A 24,385-nucleotide genomic window follows, 5' to 3' on the forward strand; every position below is an offset into this window, starting at 1 on the left:
TTGGTGTCCTTGAATAGCCAACGCACTACGGTCTTCAAATTTAAATGCGTTAATGATCGCATTTGAAAGCCAACCATGACCATATCTTCAGATGCCTCTGGAATGTAATTATCATTTGGCTCGAGCAAAACTTTTATTTCGCGCCCATCACAAAAAATTATGTCAGCTTATTGGTTCCGCATTTGAGCATTTGTACCGGCATTTGGCTTTTGACGATCAAAGAGCCAGTTTCCTTGCCTCATGATGGTCCACCAAAGGGTGCGCCGAAAAGGGGTAAACAAATATTAAATATGAAATGGAAAAAAGCTTACTAATGTGATCACACATTTAAAAACATAAAAAAGATAATACATTTTTTAGTATTTCATTTTCATGAAAATAATTTAACTTTCTTAGAACTATAAAAATATTTTCATGGTTCTGGAAACAAAAACATTTTTAATACTCATAAATTATTAAAAAGTAAGTAAAATAAGTTTGTTAATTTTATTCTTTTCAACACTAATACGGATTAGAATAACATTTCTTCTGGACAAGCTTATTATTCTTCTTGATCTGTTGCTGGTATCGAGTTTCGTTTGTTGTTGACTTAAAATACATCACCTATGGAACTGTCTTCTTAAGATTGACCCCTTTTTAGGCCATGCCCCTGGAGACAACGGCGTTGTCAATGATTGCCCAGTTGGCTGGGGCATCGGCGTCGGGAATCACGGCTGTTATTATTGTTACAATTACAACAAAGCTATTGCCAAATGGACCGCGATCCCGGCAAATGGCCAACGGTAGCCAACCCGGGGGCCTTTGTGGATCTCGACTTGAGCACCTCCGCCCATAAATCAAATCGCTTAGGGACGCACAAAGGGGGCCAAACTGAGACAATGCCCATCAATGGGCGGCTGGCGTCGAAGAAGTAATCAAAATTGTATTACGAAAACAAACGTTTTTATACATTTCAGCCCGCTTCTTTTCGTTTCGTTTCGTTTCGTTTTGTTTGGATTTCTTTTTGGCCGCAACAATGGCAACACGCTGGCATCTTGGAAACTGCAAAGTCAGCTAAAAGCAACAACAATGCGCGACACATATTATTTACTTTAATAGAGTCGGCTCAGTTGGGAAATGTCGCCGCGACCCTTCACCCAAAGCGCCTTATTAATTGTTTATCGTCATTAATGTCACACAACAAACTTCAACGGTTTTTCTCCATGCGAAATCCCACTTACGGTTCGAATTGGGGAAGCCCTGCATAATAAACATGCAGATTTCAAATTTAAATGTTATGCCTTTGTCGTTTTTTTTTTTGCAACTTCACACGATACAATAAACATTTTTTTTAAAAGCCAAACTCTTTTCGTTGGATAAAGAGCTTGTGCTATAGTTCAGAGTTTTAAAATATATTGTTAAAAATCGAAGCTTTAGCTATTTTAAGACTAGACATATGAAGTAAATATCAAATGGTTCTGCTAGGTTCTGCTAGAAGTATAATACTATTACAAAGTTTACGACAGTTGCCTGTATCTACCTATAAAAATATATTTTTAATGTGTATACGAGTATATTCTTAATCTTTTTAGAAACATGATTCCCAAAAGACAATAAACATACAAACAACTGTTTAACAAACATTTGTATTTCAGGTTTGTAATATTTTATTTAAAATTCGGCTTGTACATTATTTATACTCAAAGTCCATCCCAAAAAACTGTAAACAACAAACCAAACATGTCTGTCTTACAATTATTGCTTGCCAAATTTGTTGTGTTATTATCGATTTTGCAACCAGTTTTGTATCAATAAAATTCAATAAAATGCAATTTGCTGAATGCAGCCCACATGGAAAACATATTTTTGAAAAACAACACGCCGAAAACAGCTGAAAAGTCAAACGATTCGGCGGTTGCGACCAGTTTGCATTTTGAATGCTGAACCAGTTGGTTCGCGACGACAACAGCGACGCATCTTCTGTAAAAACAACAACATTTTTATTGCAAAAATATTGAAAAATGCGTTGACAACAACAGCAACATGCCATACACAAACATAAAATCGGTTTTGTTGGTCACCGTGACCTTAACACAAATTTTGATTTTAGTATTATATCAACTGGCTACGTGCATCGGGGTTTTATCTGGTTCCCCCAAGTCGGGATGGTCTTTCATTAATAAAATTCCCTGACGGTCGAGAGATCTAAATGAGTCATCCTTGGCCACTGAATATATGACGGTTCATTGAAACAAAACCCGAAAATACCCAAGCACAATAACAAGACAATAACAAGGGGAGATAGGAAAGATCCAAACGAAATCAATTAATATTCTGTCGAGTTGACGGTTTCTCTCAGAGCTGTTGCTAATTTGCGTGGGGTTTTTTCTGGTTCTCATAATCGAGCGTTCACACATAAGCTTTGATTCGAGAAGAAAGTCAAGAATAACCAGAACAGGTTTAAGTAGCTTACCGTAGCTCTTTGAAAAATCTTAGATTTGACCTTTTTGATTGGCTTGACGAGCATTTTTGTAGGTATTAATGGTCTCAGTTTGATTTGCTCATAGATATAAAAGCTTAATTAATTTTTGATTTATGTGGAAACCGTTACGGATGGTAAATTTACATCAGTTTTGACCACTGTACTTTAAGAGTGGCCATGTAGTATTAAGAATTTAAAAAGTGTTGCCTATCGATAACTTACGGTCGAGAGTGCTTTTAAAGCTTATAAAAATAAATGATATTTATAACAACGATTATGATCAGACTTTTAAAGTTAAAGATCAATATCGCAAAAAGCAAATATAAAAATTTAAGTTACTTTTTACAAAGTTTAAATTAGTTGTTGGTATTTTTTCTTTGTTTACATGGGGCGGTCACACTTTGGGGCAGATTTTTTTACTCATTTCCAACGGCTCACGGAAAACCATAACAAAAGGTCAGGATCCACAACCAAATGAGCTCCCTGTTCCGCAGCCTTAATCACTTTTCATCCAAACGTGAAAATGTCGTGAAGGAGGCGCTGATAAATACTCTAAACGAAAATGCCCGCGAGATAGAGTTCGAGGTGAAGCAGAAGAGTTTGGGTAAGTTGTGGGTACTCCCCGGAAATTGATATTGATTGGAATTGCGTCTTGTTTTCAGAGGTCCTGGGATTGTGTGAGCAGACTAGTGCCTTATGTACCACTTTGGAGGCCCTGTTTCTGCACGGGTTGAAGGACTCCTTCCTCTCTGCCACCTTCAATGTCATCGCTGGCGACGTGGAGCGTAGGCCAGATCCCAGCTTCTGGTCACCTTGCATGGTCTTCATGCACAAGCAGGTGATCGAGCAGATTCAGGGCCTCAGTCAGATCACCTCGGAGATTGGACAGTGTCGCGCCTGGGTGCGCCAATCCTTGAATGAGTCCGTTTTCTCCTCCTACCTGAACAACATGCGGAAGAATGGATCCGCTCTGTCCCAGTACTACAAGCGTAACGCCCTGGTCAGGGACTCCGAGGGTCTGGAGACTGCGGCCAAGATTATGGAGAGCCTGGAGGCATATGTTCAGTTTGATCTGCCCGTGAACTCTAGTCTGCTGAACAACTGGCCCGACTACTCACTGCAGCTTTCTGATCTTTGGACACCAGCACTAAAGTCCTGTCCGGTATGGATCTTTAAAGGGAATTTATATATATTAATTTCTCATAACATGAGCTATCATTATACTAATTATATATTATCTGCTTCCCTTGTAGATTAGTAGCGGTGTGGACATAGCCAGCTCTCTTGGTTCTGATATTATCGTCATACCAACGCCCCAGCCCCTACAAACCAACGAACTTTTTTCGGAGTCCATTTCGAATAGCCCCTTTAGCCGGAGCGGCAACTTCGGAGTGCCTGATCTCAGCCACCGCGAAAACTTGGATTTGTTGATACAAAAGATTGATGAGATGGATGTGATAGACGAGGAGCAGACATCAGGTGATGCTGCGAAAGGAAGTGAAGCTGAAGAATCGGAAGCTCCATCGGGTAGTAAGCCTAGGACCCACAAAAAATCTAATCGTCAAATGGAGCACTCCTTCGCCGAACTAGATCTTGAGGCACCCAGCCTTCTCCCTCAAGGAAGCAACTCACTATCCAATCTGATGCAGACCTCTTGGTCTGGTGACCTGGAAACAACACCTACTTCACCCACCGAGGACCTGACGGGATCAAGGTTTCTCCAGCGATCTGTAAGCGTCAGTAGCGCCGTTAGTCTGCGTTCCCCCAATACAGACAGGTGTAGCTACAATGCCCTGCTGCGAAAGCACGAAAGCAACCGCGAAAGTGGAGCCGGATGGTCAGAGATCTGGGAGAAGTTCCGGGCCAGTGCATCCAACCTGAATGTGGCTCAACCGCAACGGGAAAGCGATCCGCCTATTTCGGAAGACCTGAGTGATTTGCAGTCGCTGGATGTAAGTAAAGCAGCTGTTTAAAACAAAAACTTTTTACTACTACTTTTTTTCTGTATAGACCAACTCAGAATTCGAGCTGCTAACTTCCGAATTCGACATGGTCGAGCTGCAGCAAATGGTAGCGCAGCTATGCCAACTAGCACGCGAACCAGGACTTAATGTGCAGGGATTCCTTTGTAAGAGCTGCCAGCATCCTTTGGGGATTGGCTACTCTAACTTTCAGTGAGTACTAAGCTTGTTTTTCTTAAGATCTGTTATTGATTTTCCTTTTCTTTAAGGGTTTGTGCCTTTAGTGGCAGTTACTACTGCAACAGCTGCATGGATGTAGAGATACAACTGATACCCGCTCGTATTATCTACAACTGGGATTTCCGGAAATACAGTGTCAGCAAGCGGGCAGCCACCTTTCTGGCCGAGTTCCGATCACATCCTTTTCTGGACATGCAGCTACTAAATCCCAGGATATATTATGCCTCTGATGCCATGGCTGAGTTGCAATCCTTGCGTATCAGACTGAACTTTATACGGGCTTACTTGTACACCTGCGCTCCGAGCAGCATAGAACTTCTGCAGAATCAATTTTCGGGCAGGGAGTACCTGTACGAACATATTCATCTGTATTCCATAGCGGATTTGGCTTTAATTCAGCGTGGAGTGCTCTGCCAACAGCTGCAGAAAGCTTTCAAGCTGGGCGAAGCCCATGTGCTTAAATGCAAACTGTGCCAGTTCAAAGGATTTATATGTGAGGTCTGTCAGAGTCCGAGAGTCCTTTATCCTTTTCACATCAGCACTACCTTTAGGGTAAGTAATCTTAAAATAATTTTTTTGTATGATTTAAATTGATTTCCATTTCCATTTTAGTGCCTGACCTGTGGAGCTGTTTTTCATGCAGAGTGCCTCAATGAGAAGCAACCTTGTCCGAAATGTGAGCGTAAACGAAAACGCGATGATCAGGGCCTCCATGATGCGGTGCAATGTCTCAAGCAGAAGAATGAGGTCGCTTAAGAGCAGCCATATTTAGTATTTAACTTCAACAAGTGCGATTTGTTTTATATGTAATCAAAAAAAGGCTTTACTTTACATTTATACTAGGATTAAGATCTTGATTGTTATGGCTTAACAGCATTTACACTTACTCAAATATAAAGCTTACTCCACAGCTTTGTTTAAACGTTACCAGTTTTGTTGAACCAACGAAAAACACATGTTGCTCAATTTTTGAATGACTTCGTAATTTTATTTATAACTGCAATGATTTTGATTTGGAATAAAATGTAATGCAATTGCTGAATAATACCTCTAATGACACCAAGTCCAACAACAATGATTGAATTTAATAATAAGAATAATAATATTAATGTGTATTATGTTCACTTGCAATAGTTATAGTCCAAAAAGGAGTTTAACAAACGTTTACCAAACCACAGATGATAGATAAATACCTTAATACTCTGGAGATTATCACACAAACTCTCGTATTGCACATTGAACTAAAGATAATTGAAATGGAATGCGGCGAGTTTCGTTGAAATGCTCTCGGTTGTGCTTCAGTATTGCATTGTTAACATTTTTCTCTTTGTGTGTGTATTGCTCTAGGGGATTAAGTCGTACAATAATCGATTCTAAATATCGTATATAATTACATTAATTAATTGTTGCTGTTGGGTTTTAACATGTTCAGTCTAGTAAGATATTTATGCAAAGAGGCGAGCTCCTAAATGTACATACAATTTTTAACACCCGCATATAAAAGGTATAGATGCCGTTTGATAATTTCACTAACTTCGTGCTAGTTCTATATACAGTTTTTTGAGTGGGTTTACATTTTTTCAGCTTTAACTATTAATGTGCAGCCCGGGGAAGACGCCAACGAATTTTTTACGGGAATTTTTGTAGATTTTTACTTAAGCTCTCCTTGCTTTCAGTGTGCTATTGTGTTCGGTTTATTTTAGGCGCTTTCCATTGACATTTTGAACATTTGCCTGTGGCACATAACACTTCCTCCCACACAAAACAACAACGAAGCCACAAGCACACTCCACACGCACACCTATTTACAAATCAAACACTAAGCTGCATCCATTATCTTCCCTCAAGATGACCGGTTCAATAGACGGTGGAGTTCCTGGGCCCAATCCCCGCCGGCTGCGACTGTGGTCGTATGCTGGTGGAGCCACCGGAACCACCTGCTGCTCCGCCGTAAAGGAAGCTCGACTGCCGGATGACTGACACCGTGGCGGCTGCCACGCCCGCTTGAGGCGGTGGTGCTGGTGCCCGGTGTTTCTTCAGTGGTGCATACGCTGGCTTCAAAACTGGAGCTGCTCCTCCTGATCCACCAGGATTGGGAGTGGGATTCGGGGTCGTATTATTATTGCTGGCCACCGAGCTGTTGTTGTTGTTCACATTGCTGTTTCCGGGTGCTGTTGGCGGGAGATTCGAAGGAGCGGGAGAAAGAGAGATATGTACAAACATGGATAGATAGATAGGATAGCTGAGATCGATCAAGGTGGTAAGCTAAGTCGAAGGAAACTTTTCTAGTCGAGTTTTTACAAGCGATTTGTAGCGAAAACGAATTACAAATGGGAAGAAGTAACGACTATGTGCAGAATGCAGAAGAAAATAGACAAAATTGAACAATGAAAAAAGAAAATATTAAGAAAGTAAAACAAACCAAGCTGAAAAAACTTTAAAATCATCAAATAATATTCGTATAAATGGAGAATCAATCCAACCAAACAACGAGGGAGGATATTTTCCTGGAAGAATATTATTTATTTGGACGGACAAATGATATCGAACCAATAACCAAACACGAAGAGATCCTCCTCCGAACCAGCCCATAAGATGGGACAAAATTAAAACACAAAATGAAACAAATGAAATATGTTCATATATCCAAATGAGTTTTGGTTTATTGTTTCTTCAAAAGATAACTTCAAAACTAAAACAAATACTCGTTATGTGCCTGTTGCATACTAAAAATTAAATATTCATCGGGTATAATATGCGTGTATATATAGAGATGTTCGTAGGTACATAATATAAAAAATGATAGCCGGGAATACAAGTAAAAGCATGCGCTACATGTAAAAGTAATGTATATGGGGGCGCAGGGTATTACAATGCAATATGGATGGGCTTCTGTTTACACGTACATATAAAATATATATTAGATTAGTTAAAATATAACTATGCGTAATCATATAATGTGTGCTTAGTTGTAATATCGCGAAGGGGAAAGCTTCCCTTTTGAAATTTAACAAAGTATAACATTAAAATGTATCAATATATAATGTTTGGATAAAGCTATTCAACTTTAGTATTATGCAATATACAAAATAACACTCTTCCGCTCTAACAGTAAAATAAACAACAATAATCGAAAGGATTCCTAAGATCTGCGGGTTTAACACATGCCTGTGCTGTATTGGATTGCAATCTGGGCTTCCCTCTTGCAAACAATAATATTCTATAATAGTAGTAATACACTTTTAAAATTATAATTATTTAGAGATAAGAATCGTTGTATCGTTCGAAACTAAAATGCCAGAGCGTGTGCCTTAAGAAACAATTAATTATATAACAGCATTCCAAATGTGTGTGTGTGTAGTGTGTGGTGTGTATATAACAATACTCGCAGTTACATATGCTTCTAAATGTTTATGTACTAAATTTAAAACACTCACAGAACAAACACATTCGCTCACACACTCGACTACATACCGTTGGTGGCCTTAAACGTGCGACTAGGATAGACTTTTTGTATATTTAGAAACGGCGGCGGCTTTGGGAACTCGGTGACGTTGTGGAATCGCTTGCCAAACTTGGTCTCCAAATCGTTGACCAGGCGACCCACGCTGGCCGCAGTTCCAGCATTCGATCCCGACGACAATCCCGAGCTGCTGCCAAACTGAAGCGATGAGTTCGCCATGTGCGTGGGTGGCGTCGATGGGGCGTTGGGCCGTATGGAGGAGTGACGCTGCGGCGGAACTGGCGCTGATCCCGATGCGGAACCACCCTGCAAGAGAAGATTATATGTTAATTACGTATCACAATTTGTTTTTATGACTATATAGCCAGTAGTTACGTTGCGCTTGCTGTTTAGCATCAGCATTTTGATAACCTTGAATGGCAGCCCACCGTGCTTCTTTTTGCGTTCTAGGATTGTCTGCCTTAACAAGCACAGCTTCTGGCGCATCCAGCGCCTCACTCGGTCCTGCTGGAGGAGCACATGAATGGAGGCCACTGGGCCACAAGATTCGCTTAGGGCAATGGGTTGTGTGCAAAACAACTGTGTTTTGGTCACGTCTCGTCTTGGAAAATCAATCCACCGCGCTCAACGCGAAAATAGGTGAGTTATAAACGGAACACTCGCACGGACTGATTTGGACAGGCGATGCGCAGCCAGGAGCGCTCACAAACAGGTGGAGCGCAGGCGCTGGGAGAATCCCAATCGAATGGAGAAATATGGGGTGGAAAAGGTGGCTGCCAAGAAATCAGGCAACAAATGCACTGCGCAAAGCTGGATGGTAGGTTTAGGATAGGTCCGGAGGAAACCAATTTAACAATATTACCCATACCTATGATATCTATTATATTATTAAACTAAGAGCAAACTATTGATCTTTTCATTAGGGGTATGCCTGTTTCTGAATCTGCAATTCAATATTTACCACCGCTGTATTAATAAAGCAACTTAGCATCATTTGTTCACCCTTATAATCTTAAAATAGTAGACCCAAAATAACAAACTCTGACTCTCTTCTCATCTCTCCCCATGAAAAACTCCCAAGGTAACCAAACCAAACTGTCCATTAAAGTTCACCCCTGGCATTTGGGCCAACCTGTTGTCATTGTTGCCATTGTTATTGGCGTCCGTTGGCTACTCACATTGCTCGACTGTCGCTGCGGTGGAGGCGGAGGTGGGCAGCTGCGATGCGGTGGCGGCGCTGGCGGATTGAGAGGACCTCCATTTAGGATAATCGGTTTGACATTGTCGCGCAGCATCGATTTGGGACTGGCGGTGGCCGAGGATGAGTTGGAGGTGGGAGCGGGCGTCGGTGGCAGGGGAGGCGATGGTGCCCCATTGGACATTCCAGCGCCCCCACGGAACTGGTCACGCAGCGCGGCCACGCTGTTGCTGCTGCTGGACGAGGAGGGCGGCTGGGTGACCGGTGGCGAGGGAGCCTGTGTGGTGGTGGCCGAGCTCTGGATCAAGGCCGTGTTCACCGCACTAAAAGGCGACGATCCGCCAATGTTGTTCAGGTTGCTGTTGGAGAAACTGCGAGCCGGCGTGGGCGGTGGCGGTGGTTTAACCGATGGGCGGGCTGAAAATAATGAAATCAATAATTAAAACAAGGTATTTAAATGCTATGAATATTTGTAAACAAACAATACTTCACAAAATAATGAGTATAAGAGTTTACTATCAAACATGAAATTACCAAGGAAAGGACTCTTACACTTTGGCGGGTTGGGGGCACATCGCATGCTGCCTGCGCTGGTGTTGTGTCCGCTGGATTCGCTGCCATGGAACTGCAGTGGACCACGCAGGGTGCCCAAGTGCTGCTGGGTGGGGAACACCGGACCATTCACACTGCCCACCGCTGGCGGAGATCTGTGGGTAGATGGCAAAAGATTAGTTAACTTGAAATTCAAATTCTTAAACAAGCTTAATTGCGAGGTAAAGTGGGAAAGCATAAGCGTAAGGCAAACCCCGAGAACGAGTTTGATTGATGAAAGCAGATGAGCTGGAGCTGCGGTGCTGGGTTATGGGTTACTGAAGCATGTAGCTGAATCTGGATCGGTATACCTGGGCGACTTCATGCTGTGGTGCCTGGTCACCGCCGGACGCTGCTGTCCGTTGGCCAGCGCCAGTTGATTGAGGCCCGGTGGCTTCGGCGCGAAATTCGGCTTGCCAAAGCTGATGGCCGGTTTCATCTGTTGCTGCAACGCCAACGGTGTGGCCGTTACCGAGGGCGTACTGTCAGCCGTCGAGGGCGGCGAGGACTTCTGCACGGACGCATAACCACCACCAGAAACTGAACCGGAACTAGAACCACCGCCGCTGCCACCAAACAGTGTCGATTTATTGGGCGCCAGATTGCGCATCGATCCCGACGAGGACGTTTGGCTGGAGTTCAGCGACGTGGTCGAGGCACTCGTCGTTGATTTTGAACTATTTACAAAACTATTGCCTAACGAGATACTGTGGGTGGTGGGTATGAATACAGTTCGTGTGTGTGTGTGTTTGGTGTGCGAGGATAACCACAAAGTTCCGTCAAAGTAAACCGAAAATAAAGAAGAAAATCAAGAGAATTTTTAACGAATAATTTACAAATGAAAAACCAAAACTCCACCAAACAAAAAGGTGGGCATTGATAGATGAAGGGTCTCTACAACTTTAATGGAATATGTTTCATTATATGCAATACGAAACTGTTGCTTTTAAACAAGTATAACTTATAAAGTTCCATAAATAAAGAAACACAAAATCACTTTTCAAAGCCATATTCCATTAAAACTGTAGAGTGAATACCCACTAACCAGAACCCAATCATTCGCTCGTGGCTGAAAGATGGCACTTACTTGAGGTTGGCCGCCTTGCTCTTGACGCTTCCGCCTCCACTCCCGCTGCTGTTGCTGCCGCTGTCCGAAAGCGTGGGCGATGCCGCTTTGACACCCGAACTGGCGGTGAAAGAGGGGGTTGGCGCTGTGCGGGGGATGTTCATGCGCTCCAAGATCGAATCACTTGAGTTGACTGGCTGCGATGGCACAGAAACGTAGATTAACAATAGTTGGATTAGTTCCGTTGACAATGGGATTGTGTGCGACACTTTCTGTTCCACTGTTTTACTTAAATAGATACAACCGTGGTTATTTGCCTTTCAAAAGCTCAACAAATTTGCTTTAATGACTAATCTCCGTTTTAAATAATTTCTTCTAATGATAAAAGGTTCAGACACTTTGAAATCTCGCATCTAATTAAACAGCATGTCTAGACAGCATTCTTAGCAAAAGTCACTTAAAGGTTAGCTAGTAGCATGATTTAAGTAGCTATAAATTTGTTTGAATGGCCTTTCAGTAGATGCAAATCCTATGGAAACATTGTATAAGGAACGAAGTTCAAACATCGTTAAAAACTACGTATCTAAATCTTTTCCAATAATTATTTAAAGCAAACCCCCACTTCTTAATTTCCTTGCTTCTTTTCGAAGTACTATCTTTGGCAACCTTTCTCCCCACAATTCTATTAATAGCGAATCCCATCCATCTTTCTCGCCATGGGTCCACCTTCCCAGCGCTGTTCCTCACCTTTGGCGGTTGCGGTGGTGGTCCCCTATTTGTTCTCAGATTCGCTTCTGTTGCATTTATATGCGAGTTGTTTGTCGACGGCTGTGACTGTGGCTGTTGTTGTTGCTGTTGCTGCTGCTGCTGTTTTTGGCGCTTCAACGTTAAGTGCTTGGTGAGCTCCGTGTTGAAGTCCATGGGTCCGTTGCTGGCGTTCGAGGCGGTCGCCGCGGCTGGGGGGCTATTGCTTCGCTGCTGGGCCGTTGAGTTCGATGTGGATTTCGATGTTGCTGTTGTTGCTGCTGCTGCTGAACCGGCGGATGGCGTTGCTGCGTGGGCGGAAAACGGAAATCGGTTAGGCAACGATATTCATCAGAATACAAAATGTAGTAAACGTACCGCGAATGCCGTTCACGGGCTTCAGTTTCGGCATTTGCGATAGGCCTTCGAACAGGCCTCCCAATTTGGCGGCTCCATTGCCAAGGCCATTGCTGCTGCTGTTGTTGTGGTTGCTTGTGCTCGTATTATTGTTGAGGGCCCTCTTGGCGCCAACTCCCCCGCCGCCGTCTCCTCCGCACACCTTGCCACTTAGCGCCGGTCCGCTCTTGTCCACCGTGGTGGTCTTCTTCAGCTTCGTTCCCTTCTGGATCGAGCTGAGCAGGGCAGATCGGGCGTCCGCTCCGCCTCCTCCTCCGCCGCCCAACTTGAGGCCACCCATCGCCGGAGGCGGCGGAGGTCCTGGCGGCGGTGGCGGTCCCGGTGGTGGCGGTATAGCCATCTGAAATGAAAGAACAACACATTATTTAAATTGTGTAAAATTATAAAAGGTTCATAAAGAACTATCTCTACAAAAATGTTTTATTTTTAAGCACTCAAGCTTAAATTTGGGGAACAACAATGTAGATTTATAAATATTTTATGAACTCCAACTGATATAAATTAAAAGACAAGAATATATTCGACATAAAGCTAACTTTGTTAAGTACTTTTTGTTTGGAACTTCGTTTCAATCTCATTTTTGTGATGGGTGGATAGGAATATTCCGGCTATGAGAAAATCACTTTGAGAAATTCACAGCGTCTGCCTCTGCGGAGCTTTGGCTTAAGACTGGCTTGGCGTTGATCGAGCGACTTAAAATCCGAGACCGCTGTCACCACCCACACACCGTAACACTCACACATGCTGGGTGTTTATAATACAATTTCTATACTTATTATTTATGTCTTGTTTTCTGTTGTTTTCAGATTGACGACTCGATAAAGAGACCAAAAGATGTGGAGGCACCGAAGCCTGAAATTCTCTAGTTTGAACTATTTGTTAAAAGTGCCTAACATTAACAACTCATAAATTGTGTTATTATCTTTACATCTTTAAATTGATATATTTAATAAATAATTTGTTTAACAAGAATATAAATGATTTTAGAAGAAAACTTGTTTAATACTTGTAAAAGTTTTAAAGTGGACAATGACAATTATAAGTTAGTTTAAAAACTTAACTCCGTTGAAAGAGTTATGTAACACATAAAATTACACACAAATTTTGAATGGCTTAATTCCTCTTAAATAATATCAATAAAAGTGTTCATATTTATTATACCCCTATGTAAACATATCAAACCTAAATAAGAAATTTCAAGCTCAAACAGCGCGTAAAACGATACAGTTTTAAATGAACTGGGACACAGCCCACTTAAAAAAAGCAGACAATCCCACGTGATCCGAGATCTTAAAATATGTGTATGTATTGCCTTTGTTTTGAATGCTTAAATTTCTTTAGCTACCTTTCAAAATCACATTAAATTCGCAGAAAGAATTCGGTGAATGGAAGTAAAAAGCTTTAAATAATTATCAAGAAATCATAATCAAGTGATTGAAAGGCAACTGATTAGAAACGGCACGTAAACAAAGCCAATTTCTGTTGCCCTTTGTTTGCAATAAAATGTTTAGCAAATTATAAATTTCATTAGATTCTAATCGGTTCGCTAACAAAATGAAGTTCTCTGGCTTGCAATTTTTTCCTATAAGCGTGACTATTTATTTGATTATTTTCATCCAGGCAGAGGTAAGTGAACCTTAAATAAAAACTAAAACTTAAGTGGAAATAAAATAAACAAAACTCTTGACAGACGCTGAATGTAATTGAAGACTTGGAGACAATATTTCAACTGTCCGAAAATGTACTTTTACGGTAAGTTATGGAGTAAAAAACTAAATAACATTTAAATCATAGTATTCTGCAGTTTGAGGGAGGAACTTTGGCAAAAAGAAAATAAAATAGGCTTAAATACCTCCTCTGTTAAGATATATCCCACTTCCTGTCTGAATTCAGATATTAATGAAAATGGATTGTTTACTCTGAAAGTTCCGGGCTTGGATTCATTCCAAGTTTTCTGCGAAAATAAAATAGCTGGTCCCGGATGGATTGTTATCCAAAAAAGGTTTAGTGGAAACGTCAGCTTCTTTCGCAATTGGGAAGAGTACAAGGATGGATTTGGAGATCTAATGGGAGAGTATTTCTTAGGTCTTGAAAAGATCCGTGCTTTGACTGCTTTGGAGCCGCACGAATTATACATCCACCTAGAGGATTTTGATGACACAGTAAAATACGCCAAGTTCGATGAATTTGCAATTGGTAATGAGGAAGATGACTACGCGATGAATGCACTGGGAAAATATTCCGGTACTGCGGGGGATTCCCTTCGATCGCACCGAAGAATGAAGTTTTCCACCTACGATCGGGATAACGATCGTGAATTTAATAGAAATTGTGCGTTTTACTATTTGGGAGGATGGTGGTACAACGCATGTTTGGATAGGTGAGTTGATCAACATATTAAAATCTAATAAAGTATATAACATAAATAATATTTCTGATGATTTTAGCAACCTCAATGGGCAATATGTGCCGGGTGGAAAATACGAGGAGAGTTTCTTCGCTAGAGGCATGTGCTGGCGATCTTGGCGTGGCCACAACTATGGATACAGAGTCACCCAAATGATGATAAGACCCAAGTGCCGAAATATACCTGTGATTCACCACTGACTTCCCAAGAGGCGGTTTCAAATATATTATTGTTATTTGCCGTTCCCTTCCTTTGGTTTATTGACATTAAGATCGACGTGAAAACAATTTGTTAAGTACTTCATTAATATGCAAAGGTGTTGCCATTGAATCACCACATTTTTGCTGAGAACATCAATCAGAAATGCAAAATATACTATAATCCTCATTGAAATCGTATAGTTTTCTAGACTTCCTGTTAGACTATTTCTCAAGGGAATTGCATTTTCAATGCAATTGATAAGAAAAAATGTGTTATAGAAATTAATTTCTGAGAAGATTTATAAAATCTTTATAATCTAGATTGGCATGAGCAGCGCACGGATCAAGATCATGAAGTTTTATATGATGTGTGTTTTATTATTCAGCTGTGGCAGCATTTTTTCCAATGGACAAAACAATAAATTGGAAGTTGTCTACGACAAAGCCGAAAGAATGGTTTCAAGGTTGGTATACAAAATAATTTTAAAGCTTTCTTAACTTTTTTAATAATTACAGTTTTAAAATGCAGCTGGAAGAACTAAAACAGAGCTACAAGGAGATGTCACCATCAAAAGAACATCACGGTGGTAAGTGTAAAAGTTTCACATATGTTTTCCAATGAGAAATTCATTAAGTGGAATGGGAAGAATACGCTGTAACTATTAAGGATCTTGTTCATCCTGTAAATCTTTTTCTATTACAGATGTTCTTAATCCTTCATCTTGTCTGGCTGCTGGCATTAATACGAATGGCGTGCATGTTATAGAAGTGCCCGGAATAAAGCCTTTTTCTGTATTTTGTGACACTCGACTGGCGGGATCGGGATGGACTGTTATCCAAAGACGTCAAGATGGGGGTGAAAACTTTTATCGCAGTTGGGAGGAGTACAGCCAGGGATTCGGAAAGCTCACTGGAGAATTCTTTTTGGGACTGGAGAAAATTCACTTTCTAACTGCTGCGGAACCCTACGAACTATATGTTTACATCGAGGACTTTTATGGAGATTCACGAGAGGCTCAATACGATGACTTTGCCATCGGCAACGCATCCGAGTCCTATTCACTGAAACTTTTGGGAAAATACTCCGGAGATGCCGGCGATTCCTTGAAATACCACAAGGGAATGCCGTTCTCCACATTTGATCACGATGTTTTGGGCCATGGATGTGCCAGGATTAATGTGGGAGCCTGGTGGTACGATCAGTGCCAGAGAAGGTATCAAATAATACTCCTTCCCTTGGGTAATATTCACATATTGTTTCCCTTTAAGCAACCTCAATGGCCAATACTTGGAGAATGGTAGATTCGAGAGCAAGCTCTCTGGTCGCGGGATCACCTGGATGACCTGGCGTGGCTACGATTACGGTTACAAGTTCACACAAATGATGATCAGGCCCAAGTGTTCCAACAACCTACGAAGGCAGCGAATGCAAAATGCCTTCAAGGCCCATTGAATTCCACACGAAAACCGAATGGAAATCGCTTTATTTCTTGATAAACACTATCAACGTTTTGAGCTTTTATTTACATTTTGATAATAACCGTTTCCCGCTGATTTGTTTGTTGTATTGTTAGTTTTCTTTTTTTTTTTTCAAAGCAACTATTCCATGCACGCACGTAAACAAAAGTTGTTTTGCAAAGTATATATGTATATATATTTTTTCGAGGTTTTGAGTGAATCGCGCGTGGCGCTCAGTTCGCAAGTCGAATTCCAACTGAGGCGCTGCGCATGCGATGCCCCAGCGATAAAACTTGAACAGAGAAACCAGAGACCCAGGGAGAGTCTCCAGCGAGACTCGGGGAACGAGAGAGAGATATCGAGGGGGGGCCCGAGCACAGTAGTGAACACATTGATAAAAATAAAATTAGCTGCGCCTGACGTCACAACGGGTTGCTCCAATCCCCCAGTAGCCATGGAAATAAGTGATGGAGACAAAGCCCAGAAGCCCAGACAAAGAGAAGCCACAATTGCAGACCGCACTTGTCATCAGTCGCCGAGATGATGATGGGAAGAATCTGCAGATCTGCCGAAGAAAAGCTGAACCGTAAGCCTGCCAGCCAACCAAACAGCCATCCAACCAGCCAGCCAGCAAAACGTGCGAAATACCCGGCGGTCTTGACTCATTAAAGTGGCACAGTGGGACAGGTCTGGTGGAAGCCGGCAGCTCCTTAATTGCTGTCCACTGCGATCTCCCTTCTCTGGCCTCCAGCGCAGATGAATCACTCAATTCAACTTGATTCATCCAGACGGATTGTCGTTTAATTGAACAGCTGCTGTTGTGAAGGGGGATCTGGTCCCCACTACACGGAAATTAAAAAGTTACAATGTAATCTCGGGCTGGACGCAATTTCCACTTAGGATCGTTCATGCATTTGAAAACAAACACAATTTTGATATGCGTCAAATCATTTCTTTGACCATGAATAATTTTTTAAAAATATTTATATCGAACATATTTACCCCTCAAAAGGAAATATATTTCCTAACGGAAGAATTCCGATAATTTTGTGACGAACTTAAAACAAAATTGCTTTACTCATTCAACATTTGCCTTAAATATAACATTTTTTTTCTGGGCTAATCTTAAAGAATTAACATGACTTCATGACACCCCTAAGTGTCTGACCACTAAAAATCACTTAAAAGTCAAATCAAATATTAGCTGCAAACGATGATTCATAGGAGAGCGACTTCGTTGGAAATCTGAAGCATAAGACCCCAGGTATTTATAAAGTTGCTATATCTTATCAAGAATTACCGTTTGGCAGACAGCGCGAAAATAAAAGAATTTATTCAAGAACGTTTGGAATGAGAGAACATGTTTGAAAGCGAACTTGATGGGAGAATGATAAACAACCCTGCGTTTCATAACTATAAAGCTCAGGAATATAACTTATCTAAATAAAATTAGCTAAAAATAACCCAACATAAATTTCATGAATAATAACAACATCCTAAAGAAAATAAAAGAGATGAGTAAAGCTTGAAAAACCCAAAAGAACTTATGATTCAGTTTCCGTTCAAAGTGGACCCTTTTTACCATTCTTAGGATTTCGGTTTTTTCGGATTATCAGTGGGCAGTTTTTATGACTGCTACAAGCACTCTTAATTTCATTATATGTTCTTGTACACTTCTTGCTTATAAAATGCTATTGATATGGAAGGTTCAACGACAGCAAATCGATTAATTGAAATCGCCGCTCTTTGGCAATTTCATTCCCGATATGGGAAGTGAGTCACTCCCTTAAGCGATTCCATGTTGGCGTTCCTACAATTTGGCCTCGCTTATGGTCCTGTTTTTAGCTCCTGCTCTTATCCTCCGGTTACAAATTCAATTAACGTTTTCGAGGTGTGTCGCCACTTTCACCCCCACACTCCCACTCCCACTCCCACTCCAAAAATGGAAGGAAAACGCTTTCGAATTGCCCCAATAAACTGTCATCAAGTTAATTGCCCCAAATGCACATATAAACAAGGGCGTGTTATGTTCTGCGGTGGATGGGACGACATCGAATCAAATTGAATCAAAGCGGGGAAATCGAACCCACTGCCCATTTCCACTTGCACTCCCGTTTCTTCAGGCACGAAACCTAAAAACAAATTGCTCGACTGTCAAAATTTATTTCCATCGCCGGCCATTATGTAAGTCAAATATTGGGTGTTAAATGTTCAGCACGCCCATTGGAAACGCTCGGTAAGACTATACCCGATACCCAAACACCCGGTAACCGCAAAAGATTGCGCAAGTTTTATAAGTCAGGCCGCAAAGTGGCCCCCAGTTGGATTTCTGCTGCGACAGTTTAGCAAACCTCCAGCAGTTCCCTTAATGATGGTAATTTTCTGAGGTTTTTCTTGATTTTATTTGTTTTGTTTTCTCAGTCTTGCTTTTCTTTCGTTTAGCTCATCGTTTTGTTTGCTTGGCAATTTGCGCAAATGTTTCACTGCGGTTCAGGTTTTAAGACTGAGACTGGTTTCGGAATTAGAAGTTCTGGAGTGAGATTTTGCAAGCTTTGGAGTATTTTCAACCTCACCAAAATGATTATTTTCTTTTCTGAAAGCAATGTCCCGCAATGTCCCACACACTAGATTTTAATCGCTTCGAGGCTGAGAAGAAAATCTAAAGTGACTCATGTGAGTTCTGTAGTACATGATACTCTTAAGGAAAAAACCAGTTTATATACACACAAGACTCTAAATTAATTTGCTGCACAAGTGTACAGACTTTCGCTTTCAATTTCTTTAATTTATTTTTGTCGTTTAGCTGTGGCCAAGCTCCAATTACACAAAAGCCAAAACCGTTGGACTAACAATTAACATTTACATTTCAATTGCAAGTCGTGCCAGCTGTGGATTTTTTGATGATTTCAAAGGGAGGGGAAGCTGGTCATTTGTATCATTGAAATTCCAAAAGCCATGCGGTACGATAATAATATGTGACCGCCGTGCAAATCGCTCGGAGTATCAAATGCTGAAGACAACACGCTCCGCAACCATTTCTTGTGCCAATGTTTTTATAGTTCATCCACGCCGATTTTGTTTATAATTTTTCTTTTGTGAATGACCGTTTATACTAGAGATCCGCTGACGTAAAAAGATATTGTGGTGAATTTTTTGAGGTGAAAGAAATTCGGGAGGTACACAAAGCGATTTAGCTCTTGATGAAGATATTATTGTGCAAAAAAAATATTTCTTTAAAGGCCAGAGGTCTAATAAACACAATTTGTTATGCAAATTACAATTTCTCTGTCAAAGAAATATTGTCAGTTTGTTCTTGGGGTTGCTTAAATGACTCATGAATAGTTGAGCTATAACCTTTGATCGGCAATAGTTGAAAACGGGTTTTAAATTAAGTTAGTCATAAAAAACTAGTTAAATATATATCTCAAAAGGTTACCGAATAAAATATAACAAAATTGTTTTCAAGTGACTGAAATACTTGAATACATTGACATCTGTTATTTGGATTTCCACTCCATATTTATTCTCCTTGATTGACCCAACCTTCCTGCAACCTTGTGTCGCTTCAGTTGAGTCTATATTCCATATATGAATGAATACATTAGATTCAATAGCCTTTTTTCAGCCTAAGCGCTGCGTTTTGAATTACTTCTGATCTAAGCGTTTCACCATGCATCATTTTGCATTTGCATTTTGTAATTGATGCTTCTGCTTTTGCCCCACCGCCTCGCCCATCGGCCACCTTCCTCATCGGTTACTAAGAGTGTGTGATGTAAGGCACATATTCACTTACCGTCAGCAACACACTACACCAGATAAATATTGCATTGTTGCACTTGCTGTTAGTTGTTGCTGCTCCTCCCGCTGTTGTGTTTTGTTTCTGTTTCTGCCGCTGGCGGGGTTTATTAAAATGCGGTTTTCAGCACCGTCGCACAATGCTTAAATAACTAACGCAAACACATCATGAGAGCCGGAGACGTGACAACAACATCAGCGGAGACAACAACGATGAACTCAATGACAACAACGGTGTTAGGTTCGGTATTTTGCATACACCACACAGGCAGAAAACAAAATTAGAAATAATCATAACGAAGTCAAAAACTTGGTAAAGTTTAACTTTTAGATTCTAGAATGAAGAGAACGCTTATTTAGAAAAGAGGCCGATATTGCAAATTCTTGACATACGAATACATATGGTTTAAATTTATATTGAAAATTCGTATACATCTATAAAATGTCTTAAATATAGCATTCAAAATTCCTCTTTTCGATTCTATAAAAATGTATTTGGTTTGAAAACAATAATTTAATTTCAACAACTTGGACAACTCGTTATAAGATTTCTGCTTTCCACTATACATTTGCTTGTTTAAGACAACAAGATTTACTGCAAGCTTAAGGATCGTTAAAGACAGTATAATTTTTGCAGTGCACTTGCAAACATGATGTAAACAAAAGTCAAACACAAACTATGAGTCATACACATTGAGGAAACGAAAGCCCTCGGCACGGGGCTTGAAACTGAAGTCAGAAAGCGGTTCGCGGGAGAGTCCACTGTAAATTTATGATTCAGTTCCAGGTTACACAAGGAAGTGCAGCATAAATCCGGAGAAATAAAGGCTGAAAGAAACGACCGACTCTCCACTACGTGCCAATCAAAAACCTCGTGTGATGCAGTGCTCGAAAAATGCATGACAACGAATTCAACTGACAAATGGCCGCACACAAGGCCGACAAGTGCCCCATACCAAAGACTATAGAATATCAAGATGTTGCATCCCATACAAAAAAATTTTTCGTTTCTGTTTCGAGCTTCATGATGCGGTCGGTCGGGGTGAAAAGGGAAAATCTAAAAATAGAAACACGACGAACTGCTGCTTTCGGCTTTCGTCTTCGTTTTTAATATTCGTCGTGTTCCCAAAGTGGGAATTTGTTCATAGCTAACAATTTTCAGTTTATCGGGCTTTATACACTTTACAATAGTAGAAGAGTATATCAGACTTGTAAAGCATTAATATTTAATTTTCTTTAATTTTCATTTAAATCATAATTTTTCGTTTATAATAATTAAATTAAAGAATTCTTAGGTGCAATATTAATAATGTTCCTTATTCAGATAATTGTGTCGTTTAATTTTCACACATGCGAATGTACATACGCGTGTTAGGGTATTTTGCTGCTCACCATGATACAATTATACAAGGTAGTCCACTCGGCTTGCCGAAGTCGTTCGGTTTTGGTCCCTTATTTTCAGTGCGTGCCTGCTTGTCAAACTGAAGCACAATGTAGCCGTTTCACTCACACTTACTTGACAAAGTTAAATTAGGGGACTATGGATTTTGCCGAGTGGACTACCTTGTATAATTGTATCAGGCTGTTCACCACTTGTATGAACGCAAAAAAAAAATTATAAAAGCAAAAAATTGAAAAAAAATGTAAAAATAAAATAATTAATTAATTTACACAAAAAAAAAAAAGAAAAAAAACTATTTATGATATGATATGGCTGGGGGGGCTCGGCGGGGATACGAACCCGGGCCTTCATGTACACGAGGCATAGAATCTACCACAACACCACCGGGCTTCATGAAGCGCGGCGAACTAATTGAGTATATGGTCTTAGCTGCCTTTAAAAGTGCAAAGTCATGTGGGTCTCCATATCAAGACCCACCATAGAACGATTTTTTTGAGGTCATGCAACATCTTGATATTCTATAGTCTTTGCCCATACACACCCCACCCCTCCAATCATCCAATCTTTGCGTGTGTCACTGCAGCAGCACTCGATATTTCTGTATGCCCTGGCAGTGGGGGATGGATACAATAGCCGCGACAATAGACTGCCAGGCAGACTCCTGGACGGAAAGGGACGGGGCTCATGTGCCATGTGCCCTGGTATCCTGGCCTACCCCACACGCCAATGACATTGAACCCGGCGACTGAGGGGGCGCCCTTTCGCGGCTAGGAAAGCCGTTTGAGCAATGCATAAAATTACGGAAAGGAACTCGCAACCCCTTTTCACTTGGGGTTGGCTTAAATAGTACACTGGACATTCTGTACATATTCATATTTTATTAAAATAATTAAATATTTAACAAAAGTAATTTAAACTAATTTTAAGCCTTATTAAGGAAATACTTATATTTCTTAATCATATACAGACTCAATCAGCTTATTCACGATCTGTACTTTTCTTTGTTCTTTTCTATTGATAATAAAATTATTTCTATAAATGTGCTGCATAATCAAAACCACAAATCGTAATACATATTTCAAATATAATACAGAGAACCAAATCTTGGATCGTTTGTCACCTATAAAACGTTATTTGCAATCGGAATAGCCCCACTGAGCTCCCACATTATGTAACACCATCAACATTTAACTGTCACAATTCGCACTCGCATCTCTTCGGCAGAACTTAGGCAAGTAAATCAACCCTTGGCTGGGAAATTTAGTGTTGTTAGGCCGTCGAGCAATGCACTCTTTGTAGGTCAGTTATGGGGTGGCATGGGAGGTCTTCATATCTTCCATGGGTATTTGCTGGCGGTGTTGCACTTGCTTTCGTCATGCGTCGCGTGCCAACCGTTTTGCTTAATGTGATTAAAACAAAGCGACAGCAAACCAAAGCGAAATGCATTCGCCGATGGAACCAGAAAAAAATCACAGCGACCTGGGTTTATTGCACCCTTTTTAGCCGGTTGAATGGTGAAAAAACCTTTTCATGTTCTTCAACACAGTGGAAAATGGGTGTTAAGCAACACCTCAAGTTTTTAACAGTAGTTTATTTTAAATATATTCGGTTATTCGAATAATAATAAAATGGAAAAACAATATTATTTAAACAATTACTATTTGTACAGCTGCAAATATTCCCATTAAAGGTGACCATATTAATCCAGAATGAAAGAATTAATAATTCTATTTTTCTGTGTATTTCAAGACAGTAAAGATATACCCATATCTTGGGCAAATGCAACTTTACATACACACAATCATTAGGCGCAAATATCATGGCGAAAATAGTCGGCCGATAAGATAATTGCTTATGTGGAACAGGTAACGAAAAGTTCTCCGAATATTCCATAAATTACCAAATTTCTAGGCGCCATGCGAAATCGGATTGATAAGCCACCTCGATAAGGCTTACACTGCTCCGGATTTGGAGTGCCGAATGCACTCGATAAACTTATTGAGTCCAGAGAGACAAACGGGTTAAATTTACAAACAAACTCACCTTGAAGCGGGTTTCTGTTTTCGACTGGGGCCTGTGCTTCTGTGAATGAAATTCTCGGATCTCTATATTGTTGGCTGACTCAAGTTTTCAGCAGGTGATTGTCGTTGTTTTCTGGCGAACGGGCAAACGAGCGAAAGAGCGAAGATGAAACAGCATAGCAGGCGGTTCAAATATTTTCCCACAAGGTTTCGTCAGTATCCAAATCCAAGTGAGTTTCTATAATCCGCGGGTTCGAATCCTCAATCTTTTTCGAAAGTGCTGGTGTTGTATGTAGTGTGTGTGATGTGTTCTGTTCCCCCAAGAAATCCCACCCACCTTGCTAATAATTGTAGAAATGTGTAAAAGCCTGTTGAAATGCCTAAAAGACGTAGAACGACTAACAAATGATTTTACTGATTTTCATTTTTACACAAACACGCACACTGCGACGGCACACTCTCACTCACGTACACACGAACACGGGCAATATGGGTAGCCTTTTGATTTCGTGCGGTTTTCGGGGACTTTAGGGTGTCCCAATACGACTATGAACTCGATTTAGTGTTCTATCGCCGCAGCATCTTAAATTTGTTTCGGATATAAGGGTTTTCTTTGCAATCGGTTGAGAAAACAAAAAATTTATTGTGCTGCTGGCTTTCAGAGTGACCGACTTTTGACCTACGAAAACATACTAAGGCGTACTTCTTTTTTTTGCTTAGAAACAGCTAGACTCCACTGTGAAATAAAGCTGATGTACATTCAAATAAAACCCCATAAGCGTAACCTTTTAATATGTTTAATTTATGAACTTGAGTGGCCCCTTGCAAATTAAGTTTGTATCAGATTAGATGAATTTAAAATATTTATATCGCCAACAAAAAAAAACATCTTTCAAAGCGGCGCTGCCAACCTTTAAGAAAGTATATTTTTTTAGTATATTCCTTGTCAGTATATTTGAAT

General features: G+C 40.6%; 4 protein-coding genes across 11 annotated transcripts; 3 read left to right on the top strand and 1 right to left on the bottom strand.

Moving 5' to 3' along the window:
* Positions 1–2,881: 2,881 nt before the first annotated feature.
* Positions 2,882–5,589, top strand: LOC108090764. Its single transcript, XM_017189604.2, has 6 exons — positions 2,882–3,065; positions 3,124–3,623; positions 3,715–4,413; positions 4,472–4,635; positions 4,692–5,214; positions 5,275–5,589. Exons 1-6 carry the CDS (start codon positions 2,936–2,938, stop codon positions 5,416–5,418), a joined length of 2,160 nt encoding a protein of 719 aa, XP_017045093.1. The 5' UTR covers positions 2,882–2,935; the 3' UTR covers positions 5,419–5,589.
* A 35-nt stretch (positions 5,590–5,624) lies between these two features.
* Positions 5,625–24,116, bottom strand: LOC108090762 (WAS/WASL-interacting protein family member 2). 8 transcript variants are annotated; one of them, XM_017189598.2, is made up of 10 exons: positions 23,447–24,116; positions 12,103–12,481; positions 11,728–12,032; positions 11,002–11,177; positions 10,226–10,621; positions 9,876–10,030; positions 9,304–9,740; positions 8,501–8,632; positions 8,137–8,431; positions 5,625–6,833 (listed from the first exon to the last, which is right to left on the bottom strand). In XM_017189598.2, exons 2-10 carry the CDS (start codon positions 12,479–12,481, stop codon positions 6,520–6,522), a joined length of 2,589 nt encoding a protein of 862 aa, XP_017045087.1. In that variant the 5' UTR covers positions 23,447–24,116; the 3' UTR covers positions 5,625–6,519. The 8 variants fall into 8 exon arrangements, with proteins under 8 accessions (XP_017045087.1, XP_017045083.1, XP_017045085.1 ...); XM_017189594.2 differs by having other exon boundaries at positions 8,501–8,629; positions 9,858–10,030; XM_017189596.2 differs by having other exon boundaries at positions 9,858–10,030.
* On the top strand, positions 13,173–14,946 carry LOC108090769 (fibrinogen C domain-containing protein 1). Its single transcript, XM_017189609.1, has 4 exons — positions 13,173–13,767; positions 13,832–13,893; positions 13,946–14,521; positions 14,589–14,946. The coding sequence occupies exons 1-4, from the start codon at positions 13,696–13,698 to the stop codon at positions 14,746–14,748; spliced, it is 870 nt and encodes a 289-aa protein (XP_017045098.1). The 5' UTR covers positions 13,173–13,695; the 3' UTR covers positions 14,749–14,946.
* Positions 14,759–16,302, top strand: LOC108090768 (fibrinogen C domain-containing protein 1). The gene is made up of 4 exons (XM_017189607.2): positions 14,759–15,212; positions 15,265–15,335; positions 15,452–15,962; positions 16,018–16,302. Exons 1-4 carry the CDS (start codon positions 15,076–15,078, stop codon positions 16,199–16,201), a joined length of 903 nt encoding a protein of 300 aa, XP_017045096.1. The 5' UTR covers positions 14,759–15,075; the 3' UTR covers positions 16,202–16,302.
* Positions 24,117–24,385: the final 269 nt, after the last annotated feature.

The sequence above is a fragment of the Drosophila ficusphila genome, unplaced genomic scaffold (assembly GCF_018152265.1).
Source record: "Drosophila ficusphila isolate 14025-0441.05 unplaced genomic scaffold, ASM1815226v1 contig_414, whole genome shotgun sequence".
Taxonomy (NCBI): domain Eukaryota; kingdom Metazoa; phylum Arthropoda; class Insecta; order Diptera; family Drosophilidae; genus Drosophila; species Drosophila ficusphila.